Source organism: Musa acuminata, chromosome BXJ1-4, assembly GCF_036884655.1.
Source record: "Musa acuminata AAA Group cultivar baxijiao chromosome BXJ1-4, Cavendish_Baxijiao_AAA, whole genome shotgun sequence".
In the NCBI taxonomy this organism is placed as follows: Eukaryota; Viridiplantae; Streptophyta; class Magnoliopsida; order Zingiberales; family Musaceae; genus Musa; species Musa acuminata.
In genome coordinates, this window is record NC_088330.1 from 6,644,272 (window position 1) to 6,664,594 (window position 20,323).

Sequence of the window (20,323 nt, forward strand, 5' to 3'; positions counted from 1 at the left end):
TTTATTTGCCATGTGGTTCGACTTAAAGGATGGCGTGATAACCATGGGAGATAGATAGATCAGCAAAATTGTAATCAAGATGGAGCTCTCTGATTGGCTTCTAAAAAATCAATTATCCATCAATGGTCATGAATCATCAAGAACCAAATCAAAGATATTATAATAAAAGGTAATTCATAGCAATTATGCTCGTAAAGAATTGAGGTGACAACAATGGATTACATGAGTGGATTTGAATTGTCATAGTTCTCATTACACTAACTAGCTGGAATCTAAAACGATAAATACAAACGACTCATAGAATGATGAGGCATGTGTAACAGAATTATGATGCGATCAAATTCAACCATAAAACATCGCTCGATAACGATGCAATCAAATCCGATCTTGAAGTGTTCCCTAATTATAATGTGGTCGAATAATACCATTGAACATAGCTCGATGGCAACATAGTCAAATATAATCATGAAATATCTTTAACTATGATCAAATCAAATCTTATCATGAAGCATCATGATGACGTGCTCAAATTCCAACATGAAACTTTTTCTAATAATGATGCAATCAAATCTAGCCATAAATCATCGTTTAATGATGACATAATCAAATCTATCTATAAAATATCTCATAATAATAATGTAATATATTCCAACCATGAAGACATAATTCGATTGTGATGCATGTGATAATTAAGATACCACTGAATTTATCTGTGAAGTATCGCTCGATGATGACATGACACAACTGAATTTGACCATAAAATATTTCATAATTATCATGTAACTGAATTTAACCATGACGTATTGTCCAATAATAACACAATCAAATCTAACCAAAGTATTCCCTAAATACATTACGGTCAAATTATACTAAGAAGTATTTATCACCTTTAACATGATATTTATAAGATCACTCCTAAATTCCTTACTTCCAAACACTAGACATATGAGGAGGCAAAAAGACTTTGTTAAGACTTGTCTTTTATGTTTAATATAAATTTGTTCACTTTAAAATTAATATATACATCCACTTAAAATGCATGATCAAATATCCATTATTTGATATGAAAACGACTTGTCCTTTTCGTGTGCCCACATGCTACATCGGATAAATAGAGTTTAAATCTCTACGTAGGTCTCCTTCCGACTAAGAAGGTTAGACATCGCATGGCTGTCCACGTCAGTCATGCGCACGGAACATGGCTCGCCCAGCCATGCTGGATTACCATAAACCCTACAGGCCGAGCAACACTGTTATCAGTGGAAGGCCCAATTCGGCCCACTATCAAACGTGGAAGATAACAACACTACGAGCCCGTGCCGTGCCGTCCCCTCCCTCTCGACTCGAGTAACGATCGCAGCGGCGAAGATGTTTCCGTTTGGGCGAAACCCGCCTCACTCTTCGAATAACGTAATACCCTTCTCTCCTTCATGTCTTCCGCTCCTTCCGACGCTCCTTGATCCTTGTGGATTCTCCTCTCGCTCTTTGTGCAGAAAGAGGAGGAGCCATGGCTCGCCCAGTGTTTGAAGCCGGAGAATTACCTCCCAGGAATGATCATCGGCTTCCTTTTGGGGTTGTTTCTGGATCTCTCGGCCACGCGCAGAGTCAGGGATCCCAGGGGCAAGTCGTCCTCTCGTCCCGGCAAACACCAGTCGATGTCGGCAGCCGCTTCTTCTTCTTCTCCCCGCGGCACCTCTGAAGAGCTCAAAATGGTACAGTTCTTTTCTCTCGCTGAAGTTTTGGAGAAGAGCGTGAAACTGTTGGCTTTGTTGCCCTATTCCTTGGTCAGGATACCTTCCAATAATTGTTTCCTTGATTTCTCTCCTAGTTCTTAATTTTCTCGTCTAGAAAAGATGGAGGAGGAATCCCTACTGTTGGTTAGGGTTCATGCTCGGAGGACGAGTGTGGAGAACATTTACCATGGACTTCAATTTCTTAACATAGAGTATTTTCCCGACAGAAAAACGCGATCTTCTGTGAGAAGATCTGGAGTTAATTCTTTTAAAATGCTTTTGGCTTTAACATTACATTTTTAGCTCAAGAGATATGAGACCTCTCTGTCGTACTAGGAAAGTGACTAGTGATGTTCTTTAAGCAGGAACTTATCCACTTGATTTTGATGTCAAGGATGTAGAAAGAGAAAAGATTTGAAGAAGTTTCAGAATCAGGAAACTGCATATTGATACGTGTATATGCTATGCCGGTAGCCATTCCTTAAATCAATTTAGGTAGCTGAGACAAGATTGAATGTAATGGTTATAGTGCAGGTTATCATAGGCCTTTGCATTTGATATGGTCAAATTTATCGCCAATTCGATTTGGCGAAATCGATTCGACTTGATTGTTAGGACTCTAGCTAGGAGAGTCTTAATTAAATTTTATTAAAAGGGGCATTCATGTAAAACTTACCTAGCCGACCCCTATTAAAGAGGTGAAGAGGCCGGCTAGGGTTAAGGCTAGTTGGGAGGTTGTTTCTTAGTCTTATTAGGAGTTGGTTAGAAGTATGAGTCTTGAGTAGGAGTCATATTAGGAGTTGGGGTTTAGAAGCCCTATAAATAGACATGTATTCATCCTCTTTTGACAAGCAATAGATGAATCTGCTTAGCAACCTTTGAGCAGCAACTTGGAGGAAGGAACCCCTATAAAGTTCCAAGGAGACCGATCCCCTAAAGAGATAAACCCCAAGCTTAGAATCCGCTAGGGTTCTAACACTTAGTATAAGAGCAGCGTTCTTGGCATCTCGCTGCCCTTCCACAACCATCCATCAGCTCTCCACAATCGCCCACAAAGCAATTCCCAAAATTGCTTAAAAGATCGTCACCGAATTTCGCCGTCATCTCCACCACTGCGGATCATCCTTCGATCATCCCGTGAATTGCAACAGGTTCTGGTTTCCTACCTTACTGCTGCTGCAATTTAGTTATCCTTATTAAAAAATCCAACCATCCATTAGCCCTCCACACCCGCCCAAAGCAACTCCCACAATTGCTTAAAAAATCGTCGTCGAATTCCGCTGTCATTTCCACCATCGTGGATCATCCTTTGATCTCCCAGTGAATTGCAACAAGTTCTGGTTTCCTACCTTACTGTTGCTGTAATTTAGTTATCCTTGTTCAAAAATCCAAAAAAATCGTTCCTATATTGCTGCATGAACTTTTCGTCGCAAAGTTTTTATCTCTACGACGAAAGATGCACTGCAAAATTCTAGCCGCATAGCACAGTTTGTTTGATCTTGCTACTGCGTTTTTTCTATCCAAATCTCTACGAAATTTTTACAACAGCTTTGACACTTCATAACAGTGGATTTCCCTTTGATTTCGTCAAAAAATTCTCAATATAAACCACTGATCTTTTACGTCCAAACTGCTAGATGCACTGCAGAATTCCAGCCACATAAGCACAGTTTGTTTGAAGACACGGAGGAGGTCCAGGAGCATGAGGAAGAGGTCGCGGATGAAGAACAACCATCGATCGATATCACGATGCATGCCCTTGTCGGTTACGCGAACCCGCAAATGATGAAAGTGGGAGGACTTCTGAAGCAACAACCTATCACCTTTCTTATTGACACCGGGAGCACTAATAATTTTATGAACAACAAGGTTACTGTTCGGATGGCCTTACCTATCAAGAATTGTAGCAGGTTTGACGTTAAGGTCACCGACGGACGAATTTTGAAGTGTGATCAAAGGTGCCCGCGGGTGAAATTGTTGCTGTAGGATCAAGAGATAATTGCAGATTTATTCCTCCTCCCTCTTGATGATTATGAGGTCGTGCTCGGCATCGAATGACTGACGACATTAGGTGATGTTTCCTGGAATTTTATGAAACTAATTATGAAATTTTACAGTAAGGGGAAACATGTGATACTGCACGGGAAACATAGGGATGATGTAACGACGATTTGCACACAACGAATGGAGAAGGTTTTGCACAAAGCATGCAGTGACTTTTTGGTACAACTTGAGCAGCAAACTAAGGGAGAGCCAACAGAATTTGAAGATCCAAACCTACTTCCTTTGCTTGCTGAATTTTCAGATCCAAACCTCCTACCCGTCGGTATGATCATTGTATATTGATTCTTCTCGGCAAACCTCCAGCAAATACTCGGCGATATCGGTATCCACATCTCCAGAAGGATGAAATAGAAAGGATTGTAAAAGAGATACTCGAAACAAGAGTTATTCAGTCAAGTTGCAGCCCCTACTCTTCACCGGTGCTCCTCGTACGAAAGAAGGACGGAACATGACGAATGTGCGTTGATTACCGAGCTCTCAACGACATAACCATCAAGGACAAATACCCTATTCCAGTAGTAGATGAATTGCTTGATGAATTAAAGGGAGCACGAGTCTTCACAAAGCTGGACCTTCGATCCGGGTATCATCAAATATGAGTGTGTGAAGAAGACATACCGAAAATCGCCTTTCGAACACACAACAACCACTACGAATTTTTGGTAATACCCTTTGGTCTCACCAATGCTCCCTCCACCTTCCAGAGCCTTATGAATGATATTTTCCGGAATTATCTTCGTAAGTTTGTGCGGGTTTTCTTCGACGATATCCTTATTTACAACCCTTCTCTTGAATGTCATTTTCAGCACTTACGACTTGTTTTGACGATTTTGCGAGAACATATTCTTTTTGTAAAAAAATTGAAGTGCAGCTTTCTTCAACAAAAGGTGGAATATCTTGGGCATATCATATCAGAGGAAGGTGTGGCAGTGGACCCCTCCAAAATTGAAGGAATGCAAAACTAGCCGACCCCGAGGAACATAAAATCGCTACGCAACTTTCTCGGTTTAACAGGCTACTACCACAAGTTCGTGAAAAACTATGGAAAGATCAGTGCACCCCTTACTTCTTTGCTGAAAAAATATGCTTTCCAATGGTCGGACAAAGCCACCACTGCCTTCGACGAATTTAAAGTCGCAATGACGACAACGCCCGTACTAGCGCTACCCGACTTCGACAAGACTTTTGTTATTGAAGTCGATGCCTCCGAAGTCGGAATTGGTGTTGTACTAAAGCAAGATGGTCGCCCCCTCGCTTATACCAGTAAGGCATTATCTTCTTCCCATCTCAAGATGATTATTTACGACAAAGAGATGCTCGCGATTGTGCGTGCGGTGACCAAATGGAGACCGTACTTGATCGGACGACACTTTCAAATCAAGACAGACCATAAAAGCTTAAAATATTTCTTGGAGCAGAAGATATCTTCCCCCGAGCAGCAAAAATGGGTAACAAAGCTTCTTGGATATGATTATAAAATAACTTACAAAAAGGGAAAAGAGAATATTGTAAAATTGCATGGGATGCCGAGATCTATTGTAAGTGATCGTGATAGGGTTTTCACAAGCAAATTTTGGACAGAGTTATTCCAAATGCATGGTATTAAATTGAAAATGAGTACGACATATCACCCACAAACCGACGGCTAGACTGAAGTGGTGAACAGGTGCTTGGAGACATACCTCAGATGTTTCACCAGTGACCGGCCAAAAGAGTGGACAAAGTGGCTTCCCTGGGCCGAGTGGTGGTATAATACAACTTATCATTCATCCACAAAATGTACTCCTTATGAGGTTATGTATGGCCGACCTCCCCCTGTGATCTCAAAATATGTGTTGGGCACCTCTAAAATAGAACAAGTAGATAAAGAACTACAGGACAGAGACAAAGTGTTGAAGTTACTAAAATATAATCTCACTGTAGCCCAAGTAAGGATGAAACAACAATATGGTCAACACAAAGGCGAAAGAGAATTTTCAGTAGGAGATTGAGTCTTCCTACGGCTCCAGCCATACAAGCAAACATCAATTCAGACCAGAGCATCTATGAAGCTTTCACCTCGGTTCTATGGACCCTACCAAATTTTGGAGCGCATCAAAGCGGTAGTGTACAGATTGGACTTATCCACTAGCTCCCGAATCCATCCAGTCTTCCATGTGTCGTGTTTAAAGCTCAAGCTGGGACAAAACGAGACAACCCAAAGCCATCTACCAATATGACTACCCAAGGAGAACTTCAGACCTAACCGAGTGCCATTATTGATCGTCGGATCGTGACTCGACGACGACGACCCACTACTGAAGTGCTAATACAGTGGGCGAACTTACCAGCAGAAGATGTCACTTGGGAGAACTATGACGACTTGAAGATCAAATTTCCAGAATTCATGGATCGTCAGCCTCGAGGACAAGGCTGATTTGAAGAGGGCGGGTCTGTTAGGACTCTAGCTAGGAGAGTCCTAATTAAATTTTATTAAAAGGGACATTCATGTAAAACCTATCTAACCGACCCTTATTAAAGAGGTGAAGAGGCCGGCTAGGGTTAGGGTTAGTTGGGAGGTTGTTTCTTAGAATAAGAGTTTTATTAGGAGTTGGTTAGAAGTAAGAGTCTTGAGTAGGAGTCATATTAGGAGAAGCCCTATAAATAGTCATGTAATCATCCTCTTTTGACAAGCAATAGATGAATTTTTTTAGCAGCCTTTGAGCGGCAACTTGGAGGAAGGAACCCCTATGGAGTTCCAAGGAGACCTATCCCCTAAAGAGATAAACCCCAAGCTTAGAATCTGTTAGGGTTCTAACACTGATCCCTTTTTTTGAGTATATCGTGTCTAAAAGAGAAGAAGTGGTTGAGTATTTAGAACTTGGAGTATGAAAAAAAAAAATTTCGAAGAGTAAAACGTTGGTATCCTAGATCCTTTGTCTAACTTTAGTTCTAAGATAGATGATTTGTGTATCCTACTTATTGCAAAACTTATTATTATGTCATATTTTTTGCAAAGGATAAGTGACAAAGATGGTATTCGAGCCTAGGGCTTTGCAAGGATCTGTCAAAGTCTATACCAACTAGGCTAGCTGGCACATTCAAAATATGTCAAATGAGGTTTCAAACCCTCAACCTTTGGTAAATTAGTTTGGTACACCACCATCAGGCTAATGCTTAAGGTATAAAATATGTAGGATGAGGTTTCAAATCCTCAACCTTTGGTAAGATAGTTTGGTACATCATCACGAGACCAATGTTTAAGGTGTTGATATGTCGGATGGGGTTTCGAATTCTAACGTTTGGTAAGTTAGTTATATTTTATCCTTAGGAACTAATGTGTATTCAGGGTTGATGAATTATGCGTGGTCTTTTTTTCTTGTTTGTCCCTCTCTATTCAAGTTACAGAGTTTAAAGAAAAGAAGCTTAAGTTTGCTTGTTGCATCTCAAGATAAGCACAATAACTATTCATCACTTGCAAGAGAGGATGTTCAAAATCATAGTTCTCAACTCCAGGTTGTTCCTAGGACAATAATATGTCTAATGATTACCTTGTGATGTATTAACGATCTATTCTAGTGGGTACTTTTATCAGAGTAGTTTATTGATAGATTTATATCTTTTGTTGGTTTCATAAAGTGGATATGTCAGTTCACTCTTTTTTGTGAGAGGAAGATTTTACTTCTTATTGTAATTTTCCATCAAAACTTATTCAGATATTTTCTTCTTGCTCTGTTGTATCTTACGCTAGTAGAATAAAATAACAAAGAAATCCTTGTTCACAGTTCTTAAAAGAAACAATGTGTGTGCAGTGAAGCTGAATCTAACCTTGATTCTTTTTAATCTATGTATATCTTTGGTTGGCCCATGCAATTGTTGACAGTAAGCTGTCATGTGGCCAAGCATGGATGACAAATAGTACCTTCCATGTGCAGGTTCTAATTGTTCGACAAGACCTGAAGATGGGAGCCGGAAAAATTGCCTCTCAATGTGCCCGTGAGTAGATGGTTTTGTTTTATTATATGAGCACTTAATTTTTTATTAGTTATTTCATCACTTGACGAACTTTTTCAATTTGTTTGGTATTTCATGTGAATGAGAGATTGTTACATCTGAAGGCCATCATTAACGATTAGTAGAGTTTGATTAATGAAACATGAAATGAAAATATTTTTATTTCCACTTTTGGCAATCATATAACCTTTTAAGATAAGTTACATCTCAATTGCCACGTTTGTATAAACTTTTAAATGTTGCTTTAGTCTTGTTTCTAATAATTTATGATTTTCTGACACTTGTCAAGTTTTCCGCTTAAATGGAATTGTATGCACAATTTTATTTATAAGGATTTCTTGTATCTAAGCATCCATCTTTAATAATTGCAGACCCTGATGAATGAAACATTAATTGGAAACATTTACTGCAGCCTATTTTTTCTCTGGATAGCAACTCTGATATACAAAACTCAGTTTATCTGGATTGTCACATCTGTACAAGTTTTATTTTCCTTTTTCCCTTATTTCCAACTAATTATGCCATCTTCTGAAATGACAGATGCAGCGACTGGCATGTACGCAGAGTTGCTTCAAAGGTGCCAATGTCTTTTTAAATAATTTATCATCTGAATTATCCTTGAAGAATGTTTGTTTTTTCATTACTTTACATACTTTATCAACTTAATTGTTTCCTTAACTCAAATATAATTCTCTTTGCTGCTGGGGCCATTGCTTGTTTGATGGTTCACTCTTCTTCGCGGGTACCAGTGAATTTGATGGTTTAAATCAAACATCTAGACTTTTAACGTGTTTGTACTGGTTAATTTTATCTCAATGCTTATCTATGAAGGCAAAGCAATCACATAAAAGCTGAGTAGTAACTTGGCTATATGTGCTTTTAAGTACCCAATAAGACATTTAGCAAGAAATGTGAGGCAGGCTACTTTTTTCTGTCAATGAAAATCTACATATCATGATGAGTGCTAAAGCAGATACTAACTTGGGGCATGTATTTTGGCTTATTTTATCGTCTGTACAGTATGTACTCTTTCATGATGGTATTACTCAAAGTCTCAAACTGCTTAGATGTATTAAATATGTTCGAACCTGCTAAGAGCTTGCATACTATATGAAAAAGAAAGCTATGCAACTAGTACTTCTCTTGCATTATCAAGGGTTGCTATGCTGGTTTGTATCTATGGGTATTTTGCTTCTATTACCTGCATTGTTGTTATGCTCAATTTGATCACATTTGTTAGCCATTATTCCATGGTCACAAGCATCCTAGAAGAAATCTGAAGGCTCACTAGCTCCTCTTTCTTGCAGCCATCGCTCTCTTTTAAGACAATGGGAGCAATATGGGCAAGCTAAAATAGTTTTAGCATGCAAGAATCAGCAAGAGATGTACGTACGAGTTTCTCTTTGATTCTTCTTTCTATTAAATGTGCATCATCTGTAACCTTTTTAACTGCACCTTTCTAGGAATAAGTTGAAGGAAGCAGCAGACCATTGTGGCCTTCCAACTTTTGTGGTTGCTGATGCAGGGCGTACACAGGTTCACTTCTGGGTTTTCTCATTCATGCTAGATAATTAAAGATATGACTGGCAAAGTGATGATGATGATGATAGAACTTGCTTAAACCTCCATTCTGATTGATTCGATATATTGTAAAATTCTTTGACATTTGGTGAAGAGTAGTTACATGGTAGTGTACCTTTTCATCAATCAAGAACCTTAACTTTTCAAAGCTCCTGTTGCTATTGCTGGTCATGCATCCATGGTCTGAACTGTTTTTGAGTCAGCACAAAAGAACTTGTCCAGGACAGTGACCAGTCCACAAGGCCAATGACCACATTTTCCATGCCGAATACTTGGACACCCATGTCCAACACCCAGTGGAACAGGAGTCTTGATACCCACAAGGTGATGCTTGAGTCCCCTTTTACATGAAGCAAGAGTTGAGACTAATTGTTGAGATGGGCCATTTAATTTCCTCGATAATTGCCGAACACATGGGAAGGGTCTTTTTTAAATAATTTTTATGGGTCATCTATTTTCTATTTCGTAGTTAACATGTTTTGGATATGGTGGCCTATAGATAGTGGATGGTTAGCACTTGAACCTCGCATGGGAAGCTTCTACTTCTAATCAATGTGAAGTAGCACCCATTTAACTATAACACCACACATTAATAATCATGATCGTGAGAGCATAAATCAATAATGGTTCACATGCAAAAACAGCAAAAGCTTCTGAAACTGATTTACACTGATTTACACACACACACACATAAATACATGTGTGTGTGCGCATGCGTGTGTGTTCAAGATCATTTAGTGTATTGTATTAGTTAGTTGCTATGGCATGTCAATATGTATCCTCATCAAAATTTGATTTTGTAAGTGCATATATATATATATATATATATATATACACACACACACATGTGTGTGTGCGCATAAGTGTGTGTTCAAGATCATTTAGTGTATTGTATTAGTTAGTTGCTATGGCATGTCAATATGTATCCTCATCAAAAAATGATTTTGCAAGTGCAGTATCATCCAATTATAAGGTAGAATATGAGGTTATAAAGTCGTGCAGTAAATGGTTCTGACTTTCCAACTCTGCAACCCCCTCTTTTTCCCTATACTTTTTCTTTTCCCCAATCTTTAGTGAAATATGCGGCATAATCATATGAATGATTTTTGTAACATAGTTTATCTAGATTTGTTTTTTCTGCATCATCACTGTGTTTAATTTTTAAATGGTCTCTCTTTCACAGGTTCTGGCTGGATCAAGGACAGTTCTTGCCATTGGACCAGGTTCAATTCTCATTTAACTTTTTTAATTAATATTATGTTTATTTTTGGTCTATACTGTCACACAACTTAATAATTTCCATATCTCCTGATTCCCTTCTTCCTGGGGGGGGGGAGGGAAATCAGCATCCCTTTTTGTGTATAAATAACACTAAAATATTAGCTTTTTGGAAGTCTTGCATGCTTATAATTTATCCAAAGAACAACATTTATAAGATGCTTTCATTAGGGAGGAAGGCAGACATTGATTCTGTAACTGGGAAACTGCGTCTGCTGTAACAATGTGGGCACCCATGATGGTAGGTGCAGCAGGCCACTTGGTTCTCTTTCATCTATGCATATAATTATGAGTATTTCTTGCAAGTTCTTTTATGCTGTACATTATACAAATTTTTTTCTTTCTCTGCTGATGTAAGATTTTTATAATCATACAAAGATTTCATCCATTCTGTATACTGCTTTTGGTTTCACTGACCCTGTTCTACAATCTGCCACAATGAAAGTTCAGACAAATACAATCAGCTAATGATATGCAATAATGATTGCAAGAGAAGTTCATGGAGGATCTAGTGCCTAAATGATTTCAAACCTTGCAAAACTCAAATTGGGAGATGAAAAGCATAGAGAACATGATGGTAGTATAGCACAAATGTTTGAAAAAGCTTCACTGAGTATGAAGTTTTGTCCTTAAATTATAAAAATGAGGGCTGATAAATAACCACTAAGTTTCTCAAAATTATTGATTAGAAATTTGATGGTTAACGTAGCCCTTGACATTCTGGTCATATGTGCCAATTTGTTTTAATATGTATTTGTCTTAGCACATTAACTATCATATCCTAGGGCATGCAACCTAAGTGCAGACAATACACCAGTGAAGCTACCAGTTATCTGAGTTTGAAAAACCTTAATGCATCTGACATAGTTTGATTGTGAATGTTTCACCCATCAGTTTGCATTACAAATGAATAAAATGGAACCTTTGCAAAGGAATTGCCTGACATTTTGCTAAAAGGCTATACAGTTTTGTGTAACTATGATGTAGGCAGATATTTTAATGCATGATATAGTGTGGCATGAACTGTCGTTTTAGTAATATTATTGTAGAAAAAATCAGCAGGACGTATGTAATTATAAGAACTTTTCCTTGATGCTTTGCATCATAAAGGATTGGATAATACAATTGAATTTGTGACAATTGAATGGCACCTCTTGCACGCTGGTTATGGGGGTTTAGGTAGAGTATGCTGTTACATCTTGCATTCAAATCATCAGTTAGCAGTGTTGGCTTTGCCATTCAGACAGCATTGGGTCTAAGGGCAGATACTTGTTGATAAAATTTGAGGTGCCTTTGTACCGAATATGGGAAGCTAATAAAATTGATTCTAGTTTTTACATCAAACATTCTTTGTAGTGTTACTGATCAATCGTCTACATGGTAATTAGGCCCAAAACCATGTTTGCTGCATTAGCCAGTATTCCATTTAACTAGATGCTTATTTACCATGAAAGTGGTTACTTTTATGTACAGAAATTTTGGCAGATACATCTTAAATGGCAGAAGAAATGTTCCCATGTCTTTGCTGTAAGTTCAGAAATTCTTGGAAAATGCTCTGAGACTGCAAATGGCACTGAACCAACGACATGGAATTTCCGATCTCATGAAGGCTATGGAGTCAGTTGTGCTGAATTGCTCAACTGCAAGTTCCTCAGTCGAGATAACAACCATCATTCATCATTTACTTATGACAATTAAGGAATTGCAAATTGGCACATCATTTTAATTAAGAATTTCACTTTAGTATGTGACTTTGTGTTATTCACTTTAGACGGTTTTCTTTCCCCAATTGATGTAGCTTTGGTTACTATTTTCGTTTTTAATTTCTATTCCTTGTCATTTTTGTTGGGACATCAGCACTTGCAAGTCATCTGGTTTCATGCATCTGTGTTCTATATTGGAGTGGTATGGGAATCTATCTTTAGGTAGCAGCAATAATCCTCTGCGTTAACCTTTTTTGCAGCAGCAGAACAATGTGGAAGAGCATTCGGTGGCATATAACTTGACTTGGTAAGAAGGCTTATATTTTTAGATGTAGAGGGTGCAATTGAGGTGGCCACTTGATTTGGTGATTTTTTTTTCTTTTTTTTTTTGTTTCTAGAAAAAAAATGCTTGAAGCATAGATAATTGACATAACTTAGACACCACACACACACACACACACACACACACACACACACATATGTTTGTATGCATATCCCTGAAAGCCAAAAAAAACCTTATATGAGTATTCATGTAGTTTGTTTTCATGGTTATCATTTGATTGTTATGTTATTAAGAGTAATCTCAGTTGAAGAAACTGTTAATAATCATGATTAAGGAGAATATTTGATAGATGGGTATTAATAATAATTTTTTAATAAAATGATAAGTGATGAAGACGAAAATGATTTACGACCTTCCGTGAGTCCACAAAAGTATTTATCAAGTATTTAATAGTTTTAAAAGAAATAAAGTTTGGAAACCATCAATGGTAACTAAGTTTGATATATTATTACTTGTTGTAGCCGTTTTAGAGTGACATGCTATATTTAAATAATAATTCTTTAATGACAAAGATGTTATTTGTGAACATCGCAAGGATAAATAAGGAATTTCAATTTTGTTCCACTCAGGCGCTTGTAATTATTTCCAAACCCGCCGTTCTTTTGGCATGTTCGGTAATTTTCCAAACCGACTCTGGAGTTCGACGGTTTTGCCGTTGTTCGAAACGGCCGCACCCGCGCGCCGTTCTTTCGTTCGATTATTAATGTTTAGGCTCCGGAAGAAGAGGAGGGATCGCCATCGAATAGGAGACCCTGAGCTCCCCGACGGCGCGGAGCACCGAGTCCGCGCGTCTTTCGCCTTTGTGCTGTGACCTCGGCATGCCGATCTTCCCCGACCGCGGCACCGCCTCTCGCTTCGCCAACGCGAGTCAGGCCGCCACCGCCTCCGCCCTCTGGCGAGACACCGGCATCTCGGCTGACCTCCCTGCGCCTCCGGTCTTCACCCTTGATGACCGCATCAGATTCTTCGGCATCGGCGATCTGCCGTCCCCGCTGTCGGATCGGACAGGATCTCTCTCCCCTTCCGTGTCCTCCTCTTCCTCTTCCTTCGTCCGGAGAACCAGGGCCGAGATGAGTGGTTCTCGCGCGGCCGAGGTTGATGGAGAGGAGAGAGAGACGGGCCGCGGCTCGCCGATAGATGGGTTAATCGAGCCAGGGGCGTTGATCACTCCTCCGCCTCCGCGGCCGAGAGAGATTGTGAAGCCGGGCTCGCAAGGATGTAGCATGCAGAACGGAGGGCTTGGTGCGGATGGGTGGGTTACTGTTTATGGGTATAGCCTCACACTCTTGCTTCTCCTATTCTTTCAGTTCTGCTTCTTGTCTGTTTCTTTTGCTTTCCTATTTCCCACGATTGCTGCTAGGTCCTTTATGCCTTCTTTTAATTTAGTTGTATATAAGGCATCAATAAGATAAGTTTGACTAGATTGAACTCAAAAGTGATGAACGACCTGTTTGGTTACCTATAGGCAATAATACATAGTATGTAGATGAAACAACATAGGAAGATGATTGGTTTAATGGGTCTGGTATAAAACAGGATTCCGAAGCATGCATATGAACTAGTTAGCTGTGCATGACAGATTAACATATCGAGAAACGTGCTAAGCAAGGAAATGAATTGTGTAACGATCTTGCAGCATCTTCTGTTATCAGAATTAGAAAATGTTGTTCAGTTGTCACAAGTAACATATGGGAAATGATGTTGAGCTGGTGCAGCATGAGAAGGAAGACTGGATTTCAACAGGAAGTATCCTGTTTTTTCTTTGAGGAAGTGTGCAGGAAACTCTGATCCTTTTGAGTTGAGAAAGGCTGCAGTGTGTAAAGTTTGGATGAAAAGGAATAGCAGGTTGTTTAAGAACAAGATTATTAATTATAAATACAGAACACATAAATTAATTAAACAGGCTGTTATGGTGAAGTGTGTTGATCTGTATATACTGTGCAGTTGCATAATTTGCTAAGCGATAAAATTTTTCTTGCCGAAAAAGAAGCTTATTAGCTTGTATAGGGATCTTGAGTGAGATGGGGTGTTGTGCAAGCAAAGTTTTCTGAGGTGTTGGAGGTGGGTTTAAAATCTTCAGTTTAGGTGCTTTTGATGCTCTATTTAGTCTATTGTATTGATTAGATGTATTTAGACCAATGTTGAAAATTTCACATTGTATATAAATCAATCTTAGATGTTCAGTGTTTTCCTTGGATATAACCTCTGAAAATTTACCTGTGATTTTTCCACATGAGGTACATTTTACTGTAAATGAATGAGTTTTTATTTAACAGTAGTATATGTAAAATTTATTATAACCAATCCCTATCTTTCTTTCTTCAAATGGATTACCTGTTTGTCCTGCATTTGAAAAAATATATCTCGTGTGAAATTTCCTTCCATTTGTGCGTTGTTAAACATTTCTTGCTTCTCAAATCTTTTTTTCTTTAACAGTGTCATCCATTTGTCTTTACTGATTTAAAATCTGATATTGCAAGCCTGAAACATTTAGGTAATGTGATTAGCTTAAGGGTACATCCATCTCCTCCTTATGTTGTCCTAAATGTTCTTATTGTTGCTTGCATCTTGGGTTGAATAAAGAGTTTTGCATACTGTGGAAAATTTCACTAGACATATTAAAGTGGAAATATCAACGTGTGGGTTCAATCAGAAGAAATAACCATAGCTAGATTTACATGTTCAAGGAAAATTTTTGGCATATCTAGTTGAGAAACACTTACAATGTTTTATATGCAGACTTTGTACATCTAATGGTTGAGTTATAAATCATTTTTTTCATCAGATTTCCCCCTAGTGATACCAATATGGTGTTACGAGAGTTTGAAAAATGTGGTGTCATATCAAAGCATGTACATGGACCAAGCAATGCTAATTGGATACACATTTTGTATCAGGTAATTGTTTTTTTTGTGCTCATTTTATATCTTTCAACTTGCTGAAGATAATAAGTCTCTTTGATCTAATTCCCCACTGTGGAGAGCAATTGGCTATTCATTATACGTTCTGCAAACTGCTGCATGGTTGATCATTCCAATGTTCTTGTTACTCTGAGTTTCCTTCCTTCAATTTGGTCTTGTTTTCATTTTAATGACAATTGTAGATTTTTTTTATTGTAGCAGCACAAGAGATAAATGATGTTTGTTCATGTCCAGTGTTTATTGATATATTGGTCATCATGAGATTGGCAAAGTTGTTATCAAGTTTGCATGTCAAAGAGTTGTCTATCATCACATGGTAGTCTGTCCCTTGTCCTTATGTTGTCCTCATGCACTGAACCCACATTTAACCTGAATCAGAGACTCTGCAACCAGACACCCATTTGCAATTGTCTTTTTTGTGTAGTATAATTGTCGAAAGTCATCTATTCCAGAATAATTTTGATATGTTTGTCGCCTACTTTCTCTGGAGAAGCTTACACCCGTTCTGAATGTGTCTTAACATTCTCTTTCACTTTGCAGAATCCCTCTGAAGCTCAAATGGCTCTTAAGAAAAATGGTATGCAGCTAAACAGTCTGTTGATAATTGCGGTGAAGCGTATAGATCCAATGCATCGTCATCATCTGGATGAAACATCTGACAGACTCAATCGCGGAAGTTTCATGGTTTCATTACCCTCCAAGTCAACTACTTTAAATAGCTCATCGACTGGTACTCCATCAACAGTCCTCACTCGCGCCCATCATCAACAGTCTATTGCGACTCCAGCAACATCAGCTTTGTCTAAAGTCATGGACTTGATATTTGGCATTTGAATCGGAGTTGCACCAATATTTTTATACATGGATTACAAGTCTCTCTTTAGGTTCTTTTTGCTCTGTTGTTAACATTCTTTCAGTATTTTCAGCGTCTGTTGTAGAAGGATCGGTTCACAAGCTGAGGTACTTCTCTCTCTGTATATATGTAAATATATAAACCGATGCCTAAAGTATATCTCGTGAGGGCAAGGCGGTGGCCTTTGTCCTTTTTTTGCCCCCTTCATTGATCAGTCCATGTTCTTCCTGCTTCATCCCTTCTTGCATGTTGGTTTATTTTTTTGCTAGACTTCAACTAACATGGTCGCTCTTTTCGTCTGCTTGTAGAGACCAAATGAGCTGATAAAACCCAACTATATCTCTCGTGCATTCACATGAATGTTGTTAGCACTTAAAAAGAAGCAGTATTGGACACATCTGACTTCTATATGAATATACTGTCACGGACCTGAATTGAAGGTAATACCAGCAATGTTTAATTATTTGATGGATGAAGTAGCGGTCCTCTAAAGGCCATCTGGAGAGATGCTAAAACAATTTGCTTGTTCCGTTCATGCTTGTGCTTAGTGCTTGTCTATGTATCGTAAAAGATCGTCGTACCTTCCAGTGTACAATGCTCGTACTTATCTCAAAAAATCAAAGCATCCACCGTTGAGTTTGAAAAAGCACGCATCTCAATGCAAGATGGCTTCCCGTTGAGACGACGTACGTTGGCTGATCAGATGCGTTGGATCTCATATCCGACGGTGATAACTACTCAGCGCATACATACATCATTTCCAGTATTACGGATCCTCTCCAACTCTTGTGCTGTTCGGGCTTGGATCAGGCAATTTATCGAGGGGACCCACATCGACGAGCGGCTATGATTTAGAACTATTTAGCGCTTAGGCGGTGCAGTAAGGGGCGGTTGGAGAAAATCCAGACGGCTGACGGAGCCCGCCCATTGTCGCGATCACGGGTCGGACACCCGCCACACCCGGTTCTCTCGCCACGTGCCCCTTTGTACCAGACCTCGGTGTTCTCAGCGATGTCGCTTCCTCGCTTCGCTACCCCGCCATCTTTCTCTGCTGGTGAACTTAGGAGGAGGAAGAAGAGAGGTAGAGAGGTTGGTGGAGATGGATGTGACAGGGGCGGTGAGGAAGTCGGCGGCGGCGGAGGTGGGGATACAAATGCCGGAGGCGGCGAAGGCGTCGGCAGTGGCCGCCGACTCCGGGACAATGAGCGGGCCCCTGGTGCCTGTGACAGGGGGAAAAGACCACCGGGCGGCCGCCGCGATGGGGTGGGACACGGTGGCGGTGGGCGTACGGCTGGCCACGGTCTTGTCGTCGCTGCTGTCACTTAGCATAATGGTGACGGCGGAGCAGCGCGGGAGCCTCTCGGTCTTCGGCATCCAAATCCCGCTCTACTCCAAGTGGTCCTTCTCCGACTCTTTCGAGTAAGCCCTCCGAACCAGTCCCTAAGCTTACTGTAAAGGGACATAGGAGCTAAGTGAGGAGATGGTTGCCATCGTTTGCAGGTATTTGGTGGGGATCTTGGCGGCAGTGGCGGCGCATTCGCTGCTGCAGCTTCTGTTGAGCTTGAGGAAGCTGGCGCAGGGGTTGCCTGTGATCCCCTCCCACAGCCATGCGTGGATCATTTTCGCAGGTGATCAGGTACTCTATGAATCCCATCACTTCCTCTTTTCCTCGTTGTCTGCACTCGTCTCTTCTGTTTTGTCTAAAGTTAGCTTTAAATTCTCAGTGGCTTTTATCAATCTTTTCTTCTGATCCTTTTATTTATGAGTAATTTTATTATGAATTCAATGATGCTTTGTTGCATTTTTATAAATTCAAAGACCAGTCAGGGATTTGGTTTTTCAGAGTTCAAATTCCAGAAAATAAAATTTGAAGAAGACTGTCTTGTTTTATGACTGAGGGAATTGTTGTGCCTTTATTATTCACGGAGCGGAGTGGTTGATGGATGGTCAAATTATTCTTCTATGACAAAAGAAATAGTATCAAAGTAAACTCTTTGGGTTGATAGTACTTTCACACATCAGAGATAATTAAAATCAATTTGTATCTATCATTTTGTAGTTGAAGAATTTGTTTAATGCTGAGAAACTACAATAGTATATTTAGGTGGAGGAGCAACATGAAAATTAAAGATAAGTTTATCGTTAAGGGTCTATGGAACTTGGGTTTGGTTTTCTTCCAATTTTAGTTTCATGCTTCCTGTAGGTTTGGTATCCAAGTGTTAGCCAACTTAATTAGTCAGAGAATTTCATATTACTACCATGCATGTATCTAAAGCTTTCACTATAAGGATGCTATTTTGCTATTCTTTTGTTTTATTCAAGCATGTTTGCTGTTTACATTGACACAAGATTGACCAGCAATAGCTGGTGCTTGTTCTTGGTGCTGTGTTAAAAAGACTCATCCTCCTCTGGTTAGTCCAAATACAAAGTTGAATAAGGACAGTGAATTTCTTTATTTTTTGGGGGTTCAATTAAATCAAGTTTCTGTGGAAAGCATGTAATCCTTCTTTGTGTTGTGTAGATATGTTCTGTGAAACCTAATGATATTTAAAAATCTTGAACTAATATACCTTAACGTGTGCAATGTCATACTTATGTCAAAAAAATATACATGCCATGTAAAATTCCGCATGTATGGTTGCTGGTTTTTCTTGATCATATATCTTGATCTAGAGACTACATCATATGTTGTGTGGTCAAGTTATTAGTATTTTACACATTTGTTGATCAACATAATAAAGTGAGTTATGAAGCACGTCACAAGCTCAGCAGAGCAATTCTTTTGCTCCACAGAGCAATTCTTTTGCTCCATTTCGTTTGTAAAGATAGGTCAGTGATATGAAATTGTAAGCTTTTAGGAAAATTATTTTTTTGAATTTGGTCATAACTCTAATGGTGCTGCTCCAATGAATTTTAGTATGTAAATTGACATTGGCAAGCATGTTTAAGCTTGCTGACTACACCGTGCCAGTGGACTAGTCACAAAGTACGCCACTGCTAAACCCCTATACGAAATGGTTTTCCATCAATTCATTGTTCGATAAGACCTATACTTGTTTTACTTATTTTCGATGGAAATGCATCTTAGCTGCACATTATATGCATTTTCTTTCTTGATATATCGTCGTCGTCAACGACAAACTTGCCATACAACATAATGGCACTGATCATTAATCGTAAACGGCTAGTGTTTGCGTACAACTAGGTACGAGCATATGCTTAGGAGACCTCCGAATGCGGTGGTTAGAAGAGACGAAACGATTAATGTTAGTGGTGCGAAAAGAGGTAGACGAAGACATAAAAAAAATTTAATAGAAATTATAAATAAAAATTTAAGTATTCTGAATTTAACTAAACATATGACTTTTTACCGATTCCAATAACAGCAAACAATCTATGTAGCTGACCACAAAAAGTTGGGACTTATGGTTTTATTGTTGTCGTTAACAGGTGTTTGCATATGCGATGATGAGTGCGGGTTCTGCTGCCGCCGGAGTGACCAATCTGAACCGCACAGGGATCCGGCATGCACTGATTCCTGACTTCTGTAAGCCCTTGCATAGCTTCTGCAACCACATGGCCATCTCCATAAGCTTAGCTTTCCTCAGCTGCCTCTTTCTAGCTATCTCTGCTGTATTAGATGTACTGTGGTTGTCCAAGTATTGATGTTATAAGAACCAACAACATCTTCTTCTACTTGTGCACTTGTTTCAGAATGAATAAAACTACATGTGTGAAATGCTCATGGATTTATTGTACGACGTATAATGTTCTGTACAGAAACTACGTCCGGTGAGCGAATAAGTGAAGAGATATTAGGAAAACTCTTTAAGTGGTTGCGAAGAGTAATGGCA

At 39.2% G+C, this 20,323-nt stretch overlaps 2 protein-coding genes across 6 annotated transcripts; both read left to right on the forward strand.

Moving 5' to 3' along the window:
- The first annotated feature begins 1,281 nt into the window (after positions 1 to 1,281).
- LOC135644152 (nuclear pore complex protein NUP35-like) lies at positions 1,282 to 16,676 on the forward strand. 5 transcript variants are annotated; one of them, XM_065161629.1, is made up of 9 exons: positions 1,282 to 1,410; positions 1,494 to 1,712; positions 7,712 to 7,772; positions 8,331 to 8,367; positions 9,098 to 9,175; positions 9,254 to 9,326; positions 10,555 to 10,594; positions 10,821 to 10,890; positions 12,123 to 12,533. In XM_065161629.1, exons 1-8 carry the CDS (start codon positions 1,369 to 1,371, stop codon positions 10,868 to 10,870), a joined length of 600 nt encoding a protein of 199 aa, XP_065017701.1. In that variant the 5' UTR covers positions 1,282 to 1,368; the 3' UTR covers positions 10,871 to 10,890; positions 12,123 to 12,533. The 5 variants fall into 5 exon arrangements, with proteins under 5 accessions (XP_065017701.1, XP_065017708.1, XP_065017695.1 ...); XM_065161636.1 differs by lacking the exon at positions 10,821 to 10,890; XM_065161616.1 differs by lacking the exons at positions 1,282 to 1,410; positions 1,494 to 1,712; positions 7,712 to 7,772; ... (1 more) ...; positions 9,098 to 9,175; positions 12,123 to 12,533 and adding exons at positions 12,613 to 12,659; positions 13,265 to 13,965; positions 15,481 to 15,592; positions 16,157 to 16,676 and having other exon boundaries at positions 9,303 to 9,326.
- Positions 16,677 to 17,487: 811 nt separating this feature from the next.
- On the forward strand, positions 17,488 to 20,230 carry LOC103980927 (CASP-like protein 3A1). The gene is made up of 3 exons (XM_009397461.3): positions 17,488 to 17,888; positions 17,970 to 18,105; positions 19,920 to 20,230. Exons 1-3 carry the CDS (start codon positions 17,569 to 17,571, stop codon positions 20,133 to 20,135), a joined length of 672 nt encoding a protein of 223 aa, XP_009395736.2. The 5' UTR covers positions 17,488 to 17,568; the 3' UTR covers positions 20,136 to 20,230.
- Positions 20,231 to 20,323: the final 93 nt, after the last annotated feature.